Source organism: Bubalus kerabau, chromosome 17 (assembly GCF_029407905.1).
Source record: "Bubalus kerabau isolate K-KA32 ecotype Philippines breed swamp buffalo chromosome 17, PCC_UOA_SB_1v2, whole genome shotgun sequence".
NCBI classification, from domain to species: Eukaryota; Metazoa; Chordata; class Mammalia; order Artiodactyla; family Bovidae; genus Bubalus; species Bubalus kerabau.
Window position 1 is genome coordinate 60,617,109 of NC_073640.1, and position 13,374 is coordinate 60,630,482.

At 40.9% G+C, this 13,374-nt stretch overlaps 1 protein-coding gene across 2 annotated transcripts in view; it reads left to right on the forward strand.

Annotated features, from left to right (window-relative positions):
* The window catches only part of LOC129631736 (zinc finger protein 501-like), a 126,156-nt gene extending 113,596 nt beyond the window's left edge, over positions 1–12,560 (forward strand). The window contains exons 2-4 of one of the 2 annotated variants that reach the window (XM_055552966.1): positions 6,800–7,323; positions 8,334–8,397; positions 9,601–12,560. In XM_055552966.1, the coding sequence (XP_055408941.1) occupies positions 9,959–11,350 (1,392 nt within the window). In that variant the 5' untranslated portion in view covers positions 6,800–7,323; positions 8,334–8,397; positions 9,601–9,958 and the 3' untranslated portion in view covers positions 11,351–12,560. The remainder of the gene's footprint in view (positions 1–6,799; positions 7,324–8,333; positions 8,398–9,600) is intronic. The other variant, XM_055552965.1, reaches the window with a different exon arrangement.
* Positions 12,561–13,374: the final 814 nt, after the last annotated feature.

Here is a 13,374-nt window from a genome sequence, read left to right on the forward strand (position 1 = left end):
AGGGATTTAATGAAAAAAAAAACAAAACAAACACCTGTCCTCAATAAATGTCCTCCGGTGGGTCCTGGAAAAAGAATTCAAAAGAGAGGGCAGACTGTCAAGAGGCCAATCTCGATATATTAATTGTACTCACACTGTTTTTCTTTTTTTTATCCCATGAAAAGCCTCCACACCCTGCAATCTTACCAAAATGCAAATCAAAACTATGAGGTATTGCCTCACACTGGTCAAAAATGACTTTTGTCAAAAAGTCTACAAACAATAAATGCTGGAAGGTTTTGGAGAAAAGGGAATTAATTCTCCTGCACGGATGCTACCAAGTTAAATTGTTAAGAGTCCATACAGAGGAGAGGGTAACAAGATAACAACAAGATAACAGTGAATGAAATTGTGACATTCCCTATCCTCATACAGAGAAAGTAACTTCAAACCAATTAAAGAGCTTAATGGACGGACAATTACTCGAAACCTCTTGAGGAAATTACAGGAAGAACAAGCTTTGACATAAACCATAGCAAACCCTTTTGGATCCACTTTTAGAATAATGAAAAATTAAAACTCAACAAAAGAGTTGATTTTCTCTAACCTCAAAAGCTTTTGAGGTTTTGCTGAGATGAGTTTCTCTAACCTCAAAAACTTTTGCACTGGAAGGGAAACTGTAAACCAAACTAAAAAAAAGAAACCCTCGGAATGGGGGGAAAAAAACCTTGGAACTGAATTTAGAAACAAGGAATTTATCTCCAAAATATGAAAACAGCTCATGCAGCTCAATATATATATATTTTAAAAAATCATCCCGTTAGAAAAAATGGACCAAAGATCTAAATGGGCATTTGTCCAAAGAAGACATCCAGGTGGCCATATAAAGCACCTGAAAAGATGCTCAGCATCACTAACTATTGGAGAAATGCAAATCAAAACTGGGCCATGGTACCACCTCACACCCCTCAGAACAGCCATCCCCCAAAAGGTCTACAAGGATTAAACGCTGCCGAGGGCGAGGGGAACAGGGAATCCTCCTACACTGTGGGCAGGAGTGGAAATGGGCGGGTGCGGCCAGGAAGGAAAACAGTTCCTTAAAATACTAACTATAGACTTAGTACACGTTCCGGCAAGCCCACTCCTTGGGTTAGATCCGGAAAGAACATTAATTTAAAATGATACATGCAGCCCTCTCTTCAGGGCAGCACTATTGACAATATCCAAGACAGAGCATCAACCAAAATGTCCATCAATAGAGAAATGAAGAGAAAATGGTTCACTTGTACACCGAATACACTCAGCCATCAGCAGAAAGAAAAAATGCCACAGGCAGCAGCATGGATGGACCGAGAGATTTATTATACTGAGTGTAGTCAATTAGAGAAGGAAAGAGAAATATATCACTTGCAGGTGGAATCTATAAATTCATTAAAATGAACTAATTTATAAACAGAAACAGGCTCACAGACTTAGAAAACTCACATTTGATTGTTTTTTTTAAAAAAAGGTGGGGGAAGGAAGACATTAAGAGGTTGGGATTAACATACTCACTGCTTATTATCAGACAGATAATACAAAATAATGAAATAGCACAGGAAAGTCTACTGAACACCGAGAGAACCAATATAGGAAAAGAACCCGAAAGAGAATAGAGATACGTTCATGCATAACTAAACCAAGTTCCTGTACACTTAAAACAAACACAACGGAAATCAACTCTACTCGAACAGAAAATAAACACTAAAAACAAGAAAAAACCCAACAGTGGCGCAGAAAGAAATGCTGCCACCTTGTGGTCACTTTTGGTAACGACTGAAAAACCTGTGCTCATGGGCACTTCATATTCACCGTGTCTGCGGGGCTTACAGCTGTGTAACTCAGACGGTAAAGCGTCTGCCCGCAATGCGGGAAACCCGGGTTTGATCCTTGGGTCAGGAAGATCCCCTGTAGAAGGAATTGCCAACGAATCCAGTATTCCTGCCTGGAAAGTCCCATGGACGGAGGAGCCTAGTAGGCTACAGACCATGGGGTCCCAAATAGAATAGTTGGACACGACTGAACGACTTCACTTTCATGGGGAAAAACATTTGTTCTCAACAAATGTCCTTGGGGAGATCCTAAAAAAAGAATTTGAAACAGGGCAGTTGGTCAAGGGGACAACCCCGAGAGGTCAGTTTTACTCACACTGTCTTTTTAAAAATCAAATGAAAATATTTCAACATGGCGAAATCTTAAGAGAAATGCCAATCAAAACTCACACAGGTCAGAATGGACATTGGCAAGAAGTCTAAAACCAATAAACGCTGGAAAGGGTTGTAGAGAGAAGGGACGCCTCCTACATGTTGGATGTGGCAATGTCAATTGTTAACAGCCAGACTGTAGGACAGTGTGGAGGTCTCTCAAGGGAAAAGAGAACGAAATTACCACACTCCCTGAACCCAGACAGAAAAGAAACTCCAAATTGATGAAAGAGCTCAAAAGAGGGCTGATAATCTCAACCTCTTGAGGGAAATATAGGTAGGACAGACAGACAGACAGACAGACAGAACACGCTTTGATATAAACAGCAACTCTGTTTGGATCCACCTCTTAGAGTAACGAAATAAAAACAATACTAATTTTTGGGGCTCCAGAATCACTGCAGATGGTGACTGCAGCCATGAAATTAAAAGACACTTGCTCCTTGGATGAAAAGTTATGACCATCCTAGACAACATATTAAAAAGCAGAGACATTACTTTGCCAACAGAGGTCTGTCAACAAAGCTTTGGTTTTTCCAGAGTCATGTATGGATGTGAGAGTTGGACTATAAAGAAAGCTGAGCACCGAAGAATTGATGCTTTTGAACTGAGGTGTTGGAGAAGACTCTTGAGAGTCCCTTGGACTGCAAGGAGATCCAACCAGTCCTTCCTAAAGGAAATCAGCCCCAAATATTCAATGGACAGACTAATGCTGAAGCTGAAACTCCAATACTTTGGCCACCTGATGTGAAGAGCTGACTCATTGGAGAAGACCCTGATGCTGGGAAAGATTGAAGGCAGGAGGAGAAGAGGACAAAAGAGAACAAGATAATAGATAGCATCACCAAGTCAGTGGACATGTTTGAGCAAGCTCCAGAGTTGGTGATGGACAGGGAAGCCTGGTGTGGTGCAATCCATGGGGTTGCAAAGTCAGACACGGCTGAGCGACTTAACAACAACAACATGATTATACAGTAGAAGTGACAGGTAGGTCAAGGCATTAGATCTGATAGACAGAGTGCCTGAACAACTATGGTCAGGGGTTTGTAACATTGTACAGGAGGCAGTGACCAAAACCAGCCCCAAGAAAAAGAAATGCAAAAAGGCAAAATGGTTGTCTGAGGAGGCCTTACAAATAGCTGAGAAAAGAAGAGAGGTGAAAGGCAAAGGAGAAAAGGAAAGATATACCCATCTGAATGCAGAGTTCCAAAGCTAGCAAGTAGAGATAAGAAAGCCTTCTTAAGTGAACAATGCAAAGAAGTAGAAGAAAACAATCGAATGGGAAAGACTAGAGGTCTCTTCAAGAAAATTAGAGATACCAAGGGACCATTTCATGCAAAGATGGGCTCAATAAAGGACAGAAATGGCATGGACCTAACAGAAACAGAAGAGATTAAGCAGAGGTGGCCAGAATACACAGAAGAACTGTACAAAAAAGGTCTTAATGGCCTGGATAACCACAATGGTGGTGTCACTCACCTAGAGCCAGACATCCTGGCGTGTGAAGTCAAGTGGGCCTTAGGAAGAATTACTACCAACAAAGCTCGTGGAGGTGATGGAATTCCAGCTGAGCTATTTCAAATCCTGAAAGATGCTGCTGTGAAAGTGCTGTACTAGGTATGCCAGCAAATCTGGAAAACTCAGCAGTGGCCACAGGACTGGAAAAGGGCAGTGTTCATTCCAGTCCCAAAGAAGGGCAATGCCAAAGAATGCTCAAACTACTGCACACTAGTGCTCATTTCACATGCTAGCAAGGTAATGCTCAAAATCCTTCAAGCCAGCCTTCAACTGTACGTGAACCATGAACTTCCAGATGTACAAGCTGGATGTAGAAAATGCAGAGGAATCAGAGATTAAATTGCCAACATTCATTGGATCATAGAAAAAGGGAATTCCAGAAAAACATCCACTTCTGCTTTATTGAGTACACTGAAGCCTTTGGCTGTGTGGATCACAACAAACTGTGGAAAATTCTTAAACAGATGAGAATACCAGACCACCTTAGCTGCCCCCTGAGAAACCTGTATGCAGGTCAAGAAGCAACAGTTAGAACCGGACATGGAACAACAGACTGGTTCCGAATTGGGAAAGGAGTATGTCAAGGCTGGATATCATCACCCTGATTATTTAATGTATATGCAGAGTACATACTGGAGAGAAACTCTAGTAATGTAATAAGTGATGAAAGAGGTTCATCCCAAATTTAGTTAGAAAACAGGAAAGGGGTTTATACGAGAAAGATAAGTGAACAATGTTAAAACAAAAAGTAACAAAGTATTTAATCAAATCTAAATAAATATCAAAGAATGTATAAGAAAGCATTTCATCAATTCCTCTTTTCTGAAGTTCCTGGAGGAGAATTACTGTAGATAGTAATCCATAGTTAAGACAGATAGAAAATTGATATGTTACTCTGCATCACCAGACAAAAGGTTGGTGTTTCTGTTCAGTTCAGTTCAGTTGCTCAGTCATGTCCAACTCTTTCCAACCCCATGAACTGCAGCACGCCAGGCCTCCCTGCCCATCACCAACTCCCGGAGTCCACCCAAACCCATGTCCATTGAGCTTGTGATGCCTTCCAGCCATCTCATCCTCTGTCGTCCCCTTCTCCTCCTGCCCTCAATCTTTCCCAGCATCAGAGTCTTTTCAAATAAGTCAGCTCTCTGCATCAGGTGGCCAAAGTATTGGAGTTTCAGCTTCAACATCAGTCCTTCCAATGAACACCCAAGACTGATCTCCTTTAGGATGGACTGGTTGGATCTCCTTGCAGTCCAAAGGACTCTCAAAGAGTCTTCTCCAACACCACAGTTCAAAAGCATCAATTCTTCTGTGCTTAGCTTTCTTTATAGTCCAACTCTCAATCCATACATGACCACTGGAAAAACCATAGCCTTGACTAGACAGTTGGTGTTTAGAAAGGTATAATTATTAGCAATGTATTCTGGTTCTATCAACATGATTTGAGATTATTTGAAAACCAAAATGAATGTAATGCAACTCTCAAATTATTCCATGCTATGCTTTGTTTCTAGTGTATGTGAAGTTACGTTTGTGAAGGTTGCTGCCTCACAGATAAAAGAACCCCTTCTATCCTAGGGAGAAATCATTTATATTTATTCTCCATTAGAAGATTAACTGCAATGTAATGTGTACACTGAACATCTAAATAGCGGTGTTTGTCATTCATGTGAAACATCCCTATAGGTCACCATGATGTAAGTGTTCAGGAATTAATTCTATGTATCAAAGTAAGACAAAAAAAATTCTAAATTTTCAATAGTTCTGTCATTTGCTTATTAAGGATAAGACAATGAGAGTTCACTGGAATCTTAATGTATCTTTATCATATCAACTGAAGTCATGAATATTAGTTGACATGTTTGGGATAACGACATCTCTGATACCCTAGTATGCGAAAGCCTTCCCAGCAAAGTCATGTAGCTAGTTACATCTTGTTTATTAAATGATTAGCCTCCATTTTGTAACCATAGAAGTCACAATTCTCAGATCATTGTAGCAGACAAATGAATATTGTTGTCTATGCTTGTAAATCTGTATTTTAAATGAGGTCACACAGTGGATTGTAACAGGTTTTATTCTGTGTGTGATATTCATATATGTTAATTAATAAAATTGAATGGTTTCTGGTGATAAAGTTGATGTGTACTGAAAGGTTAACCCACCACCACCACTAACCTCTCCCACCTTCTTTAAGGCTACGGGGGAGGATTTGTGACAATAAACCATTAGGTAGCACAGAGGGGCGGCATCTGTAACAGCTAGTTTCCTGACTGCCCTTAATCCTCAAATGATGTCACGTATTTTCCATAATTTCTACACTGTACCTTCCCCCGCCCCCTCTCTGTAACTGCAGGGACGCTGTGACGGTTCTAATAAGAAGGACCATACAGAGGACTGTTGAGAGCCTCCCTGACTGCTCTGTGCTGGTGCTGCCTCAGCGTCTGTCTGGGAAGCAGGCAGCCTGCGGTTCCTTGAGCTCACACCAGCCAGTCCTGTGAGCACCTCCACTAGATGACCCCGTTCCTTGAGACCAGCAGTCTTGCTGAACCCCAGGGTCTACTGCACAGGCCCCCCTTCAATGACACCCTCAGAGCTCACCAGAATCCTACTCATCTGGTTTGAATGGACCGATCCACACTCAGCCTGGGGAGCCCACAGCACTTCACCCAGGGTCCTTTAGAAAGGCCTGAACCCCAAGTACTGGAGCTTTCTCTGCTTGGTTCTAGCCTGACCTCTCCAAGAAATTCCTGCCCTAAACCCTTCCCTCCTGAGAGGTCTCAGCTGTGCTGAGTGTGAGGGCTGAAGCTCAGGGCTCCTGAGTGTGGGTCTTGGTGAAGAAGCATCAGAATAAACAGGGAGCTTGCTGAAGACTCATTTCATGGCCTCACCTGAAACCTGCAGATTCATAACCTCTCAGAGTGGGGCTCTGACCTCATGGGATTGTATACACTGAACTGGTTCAGAAAGAATCTTTGGCCAAGTGGTTTTCCACCTGTTTCCCATCAGGGTCATGTGACCAGTGGTAAGTGATAACCTCCCCGGTGCCCTCCCCACAGAGTTCTCTCTCGGTCCTGTGGGAGCATCAGTGTGGCGTGTAGGAAGTGCTCCAGGGGATTCTAAGGGGAGGCCCGGGTTAAGGACGTGGCTCCTGGTCCATTTGTGAGAGCTGAGGCCTGGCTTCAGTCCAAGCAGAGGCAATAAGTTCTGCTCTGCATGAGCTTTAAAGGGGCAAGTCAGTGCAGCCCACACACCCCAAGTTAGCAGAATTTGGGGGACTTTATATGAAGAAAGAAGAGTAGACAACAACGGCAACAAATTGATAGATTGGTCTCCACGGGGGAGCTGATTGTCCTGAGTCTCTCCTGAGACAAAGGACAGGAGAGGTTGGCCTTTCCAGCTTTTCAAGGTCCTTCTGCCTGTGCGGGTGTTGGGAGCAGGCGAAGGAGCTGTGCTGGAGCCTCTGAAGGTGCAATCTCATGACGCTGAGGTGATTCCTCCACAGTCTTGATGCGAAAACGACCCAGGGCAGCAGGGAGAAGAGGAGGAAATGGCAGCTTCTCAGGTGAATGTCCTGATCCAGGTTAGAGGCTGTGTCTGCTTTTTCCTCCTTAAATACCCTGGATTGAAAACATACAACTCTTTAATTCTCTTTTTCTGATATTCTTGCCTGGTGAGGTGGTTTTCAACTACTAAATACTGTTTTTTCTTTTATTTTTATGAGTCACAATCAGGCTCTTCTCTCTCCACGAGCCTCTTCTCCTTGTCTGCCTCCAGGCTCCCTACAGGGCATGAAGCATTCCCAGTGTGAATTAACAACTTTCAGTTTTTCAAAATATTCCGTTTTCGAAAGACCAACAAGGGAAGGCATTGATGTGCAGAATTTCTGTTGGGATGGGGTGGGGTCGCAATGAGTCAGACAGGACCCAGGGACTGCACTGAACTGAAACAGGATGACCCTAGTGGTCTAGAGTTCCTTAGAGACTTTTGACAAAAATCTGACTATTTTCTACATTGGTAAGAAAGGTCTATTATTTAAATGCGCTATTAGGGTTGCAGAACAGGGGAGGTATTTTTTGAGTAAAAATGCAGAAAAGTGAAATTTTTTCAAGATACATTGACATTTCCTTATTTGTGCCGAAAGTTAGGCACGTGTCTTCTTGAGTGTTTCTCTCACCTGACACCAGTTTATCCCATAACACCTGATGGTCACCGATTCGGGTGTTTTCTGCTAGATTCCCACACCATCAATTTCCATTTTTTTCTCTTTATCTTTAATAAAATCTTGGCAAGATGTTGAGGGAGGTGCACAATCCAACACAGCTAAGGTGGAAACTCCATTTCCTCCTAGTGTCTCTTCGCTGCTAGTTGGCTTTGAAATATGAACACGCAACAGTGTTCAGGAGAGATACTGAGTTTTGTAAGGAGAGGTTTCCATCAGTCAAGTCAGAGACTTTTCGCTTATAGGTTATTATGAATATTGAGAATAGTTCCCTGTGCTATGCAGCAGATCCTTCTTGGTTATTTTTGTATATACTAGAGTATATATGTTAAACCCAAAGTCCTAATTATGTTCATTTTTCTAATGAGCAGGCCCCCTTTGGAGTAAAGGAAGAATCCCGGTGCTAGGTGTGAATGAATGAAGCGGATGACACAGGTGAGAGGTCCAAAGACCACAGAGGAAGCCAGACGTGTTCAGATGGTTTGGGGAGGCCTGCTTCACTAGAATGAGAAGCCTGGGTTTCTCATGACCTGCCCCGTTCTTCTGCTCTTACATCTCCATGTGTTCTTCTTCAGCTCCAGTGGGCTTTCTCTCACTTTCACTGAGAGCCAAAACCTTCCTCCTGGTCTGTGGGGACCTGCATACTCTCGCTGCTTTGGGGGACCTAGGAAAAGCTGCTAACAGTTCTGACAAACTCTACCTTAAGGCCTTTCCAAATTTCCGTCTCTGCCTCAAGTCAGAAAAGAGTTGTGGAGATCTGGGATTAGTTGACAAAATTCCAGAAATACTGGGAACAGATATATGCTTCCTGCTTTCTAATTTCCAATGGAAACTTCAAACATGGCTCTCTGAAGTTCATACTCAGTCCCTGAAATCATAAAATGTAACTCCCAATTTCTACCTCCCAATTTTTTCTTCGATGAACAAATTTTAGACATTTTCAGTGCATTTACCCCAACTCATCAGTGCTAAAACCATTTAATATATCTATTAACTCACAGAAATATTTTTTACTGTTCTTTTATTTTGTATTGGAGTGTAACCGGTTAACAATGCTGTGATAGTTTCAGGTGGGTAGCAGAGGGCCTCAGCCGTCCAGACGCATGTATCCGTTCTCCCCGAAACTCCCCTCCCATCCAGGCAGCCACGTAACATTGAGCAGAGCTCCCTGTGCAGTACAGAAGGACCTTTTGGCTCTCCATTTTAAACATAGCAGTGTGTACATGGTGATCCCTTATGGAGAATTGATATTTATTTTTCTTGAAATGTTGTTGGAATTTTCCAGTTAACTCATCTACTCCAGGGATTTTTTAAAATTACTTTTTTACTCTTATTAATAGTTGTAGATGTGTTATAATTTTTTAATTCACTCATGCTAACATCTAAGGTGTTCTGTGTTTCTAAAAATTGAATCTTCCTTGGAGGTATTCAACTTTTGGGTATAGTATCATTCATCATAACCTGATAGAATTACCTTTTCTTCTATGTAACATGTACAGTGCCATTATTTTTACTTCTGATCTTCCTTGCATCTCACCTCTTATTAATATAGCTAAGGGTTTGTCAATATTGTCTACAACTGTAGAGCATATTCACTCAAGGTACTAAGTGGGATCTTGGTTATTTGTTATCTTTCAGCAATATCTTCTCATGACACCCAGGGTTTGTTCCCAAAGAAGCCTTGCATAGGAGATTCATGTGTAATGTGCTCAGAAATTCTGGGAGCTCTCAGCTTGGAAATTTGTACTTAATGAAAGACTGGGAAAGTAAGGGGGGCTGTGAAGGGCCAAAAGGATGTTGTTTTAGATGTAACCAAATCGGGACAATTATTCATGATGAAAACATGATTGCCAAAAGAAATTGAGGATATGCATCAACTTGGGAAAAATTCCATTTGAAGTGAATAAGTTCTGCAGAAAAATATGGTTTTGTAAGCAAGAACCTATATGATTTAAAAAACAAACAAACATATTCTCTGGTGTGAAATTTTGAAAACATGGAAAGTCATCTAGTCTATGCTACAAATAATCACTCAACCCAGTATGAATATAGATTTGAATTCAACAGTCAGTCATACATGTCTGAGAGCCAGAGATTTGAAAATGAAGGAAGAAAATCTCACTACGATCAGTTTGAGAGATCCTTTAGTGAAGGCTCATTATTTTCCCACCAAGAAACATTTTCTCCCTATTCCAATATCTGTAATGTCAATAATAATGAGACAGTCTTTATCCAGCTGCCGTCATTCAATGGGTATCATAGTACAGATAATGCGGAACAGCCTTCCATGTGTAATCCCACGAGTGAGGCCTTAAGCGAGAGCTCCAGCTTCAATAATTACAACAGTATTTATGATGGAGCCAGAATCTACCCATGCCTTGAACCTGGGAGTCACTTTGACCAAGACTCAGGTCTCATGAATCATCAGAGAACTCTATGTTCAGAGAACCATAGTGATGAATGTAGAAATGTCTTTTATCAAAGCTCAAATCTTATTACAGATGGGAATATACATATTGAAGAGAATAATTACAAATTCAGTGAATGTGGTCAAGTTTCTAACCAGTCATCAGGACTTACTCAACATCTGAGTATTCATGCTAAGGAGAAACATTGCAAGTGGAATAAATGTGGGAAAGTCTTTCCTCAATTATCAAATCTAAATAGACACAGGAAAATCCACACTGGAGGGAAACCTAACCAATGTGCAGAATGTGGCAAAACCTTCAGCAAGCCCTCAAGCCTTACTCAACATCTCACTGTTCATACTGCAGAGAAGACTTACAAATGTCCAGAATGTGGCAAAGCCTTTAATCAGAGCTCAAACCTTAATCGACATAGGCGAATCCATACTAGGAAGAAACCGTATAAATGTCAGAATTGTGGGAAAGCCTTTAACCGAAGTGCAAGACTTAATCAACATCAGCGAATCCATACTGGGGAGAAACCATACAAGTGTAAAGAATGTGGCAAAGCTTTTATCAGTTGCTCAAATCTTAATCAGCATCAGAGAATTCATACTGGGGAGAAGCCTCACACATGCAGAGAATGTGGGAAAGCCTTTAATAGTGGCTCATATCTCACTGTGCATCAGCGAATTCATACTGGGGAGAAGCCTTATAAATGTACAGAATGTAACAAAGCTTTTAATCACCAGTCAAACTTTACCCGTCATCAGAAAATTCATGCTGGGAAGAAACTATACAAATGTACAGAATGTGGCAAAGCCTTTAATCAGAACTCAACACTCACTCAACATCAGCGAATTCATACAGGAGAGAAGCCTTATAAATGTACAGAATGTGGCAAAGCCTTTAATCAGAGTTCAAACCTTAGTCGACATAGACGAATTCATGCTGGGGAGAAACCATACAAATGTAAAGAATGAGGCAAAGCTTTTAACTGCCACTCAAATCTTACTTGCCATCAAATAATTCACACTGCCAAGTAGTCTTAAATATAAATAATGTGACAAAGACTGAAGTGAGCTCTCACCTCACTCAGCATCAGAGAGCGTGTGCTGGAGAGAGACCCTACAAATGTAGTAAGTGATGAAAGAGGTTTGTCCTAAGCATACACATCAGAAAATGCCAGAGAGTTCATACTGGGAAGAACGCTTAATGCTGTAAAAAATGTACAAAATGAATTTAAAAACTCAGGTCTAAATAAATATCAGAGAATTCATCAAAGATAGCATTCAGTCAATAACCCTTTTCTGGTATTACTTTAAATCAGGATATTATAGAAAATAATCCAAAGTTAAAACTCTTAGAAAAATTATTTGTTACTTGGACCATAGGATCAAGGCGAGAGATGTTGGACAACATAATTATTATCATTGTATCCTTATTCATATTGACAGTATGTGAAAATGAACTTGAATATAACTCAACTTTCAAATGACTACATGCTATACCTTTGTTTCTGTGTGTATGTGAACACATAATATGCTTTTTTAAAACTAATATTCTTGATCTCTGCTGCCTCAAAGTTAAACAAAACCCTTCTATAATAGGTGGAAATAATTTTTATCTACTTTTTTATGTACTATTAAGGATATTGTAATGTGAAATGTACAGTGGAAGTCTAAATGAAGGTGATGATTGTCATTGTTTAAAACATCCCTCTGTGTCACCATTAGGTAAGTGTTCAGAGACTAATTCTTTGTATTAAAGTAAGACAGAGAGTCGAAATTTTAAATGGTTGTGCCAATGGTTTTTATGGATATAAAGATGGCAGCTCACTGAAATCCTGATGTATTTTTATAACAGCGATAACTACAAGTCATGAATTTTAGTTGACATGGTAACAATCAGGAAGTCTTCACAGATACCCAAGAGAAATACATGCAACCTTTTCCTGAAAGGTCATGTAATTAATGTACATCCTTGTTTACTAAATAATTGCTCTCTGTTTTGTAAACCATAAATATCACATTTCTCTGACCACTGTATCACAAGAACAAGAATGTTTCCAAATGCTTGTAATCTGTATTTTGATCAAAGATTATAGAGTAAACTTTGGAAAGTTTTATTTAGATTATGTGTGAACTTACTATATGTTAATCAATAAAAGTGAACGGCTTTTCATATATTAAACTTGATGTATATTTGAAGAAGTGTTCTCATCAGTAACAAGCTTCCAGTGGTTCAGTGGTAAAGAACCTGCCTGCCAATGCAGGAGACACAGGAGATGTAGGTTTGATCCCTGGGTCGGGAAGATCCCCTGGAGAAGGAAATGGCAACCCACTCCAGTATTTTTGCCATGGGAAATCCCATTGACAGAGGAGGCTGGGGGGCTGCAGTCCATGGGGTTGCAAAGAGTCAGACACAGCTGAGCATGCACATACGTATTCCACCACCAATGTTAACATTAATAGAAGCATTATCATCCCCCTGGGGTTTTTTTAAGTCGTCATTAACTGATGGTGAATAGAAAGTATCTGTAACACAGTAGGATGACATCTCATGGGGCTTCCCAGGTAGTGCTAGTGGTAAAGAATTTGTCTGCCAGTGCAAGAGACGTAAGAGACGCTGGCTCAATCCTGGGTCCAGAAGATCCCCTGGAGGAGGGCAGGGCAACCCATTCCAATATTCTTCCCTGGAGAATCCCATGGACAGAGAAGTCTGGCAGGCTACAGTCCATGTGGTCACAAAGAGTAGGACACATCTGAAGTGACTTAGGATGCACAGAGAATGACATCTCATAGTAATTCCCTTTTTCTACTGGCCATAACCCTCAAATAACTTGAGATCATATTTTCCATAAATGGTACAGTGTGTCATTTCCTCATTTTTAACTATTGGGACATTATGATGGTTACAATATGGATTGCCTAGGAGTATAGCTGACAGTTATCTACAGTGCTCCATGATATTGCTGCCTTGGCATCATTTGTATGGACCAGAAGCC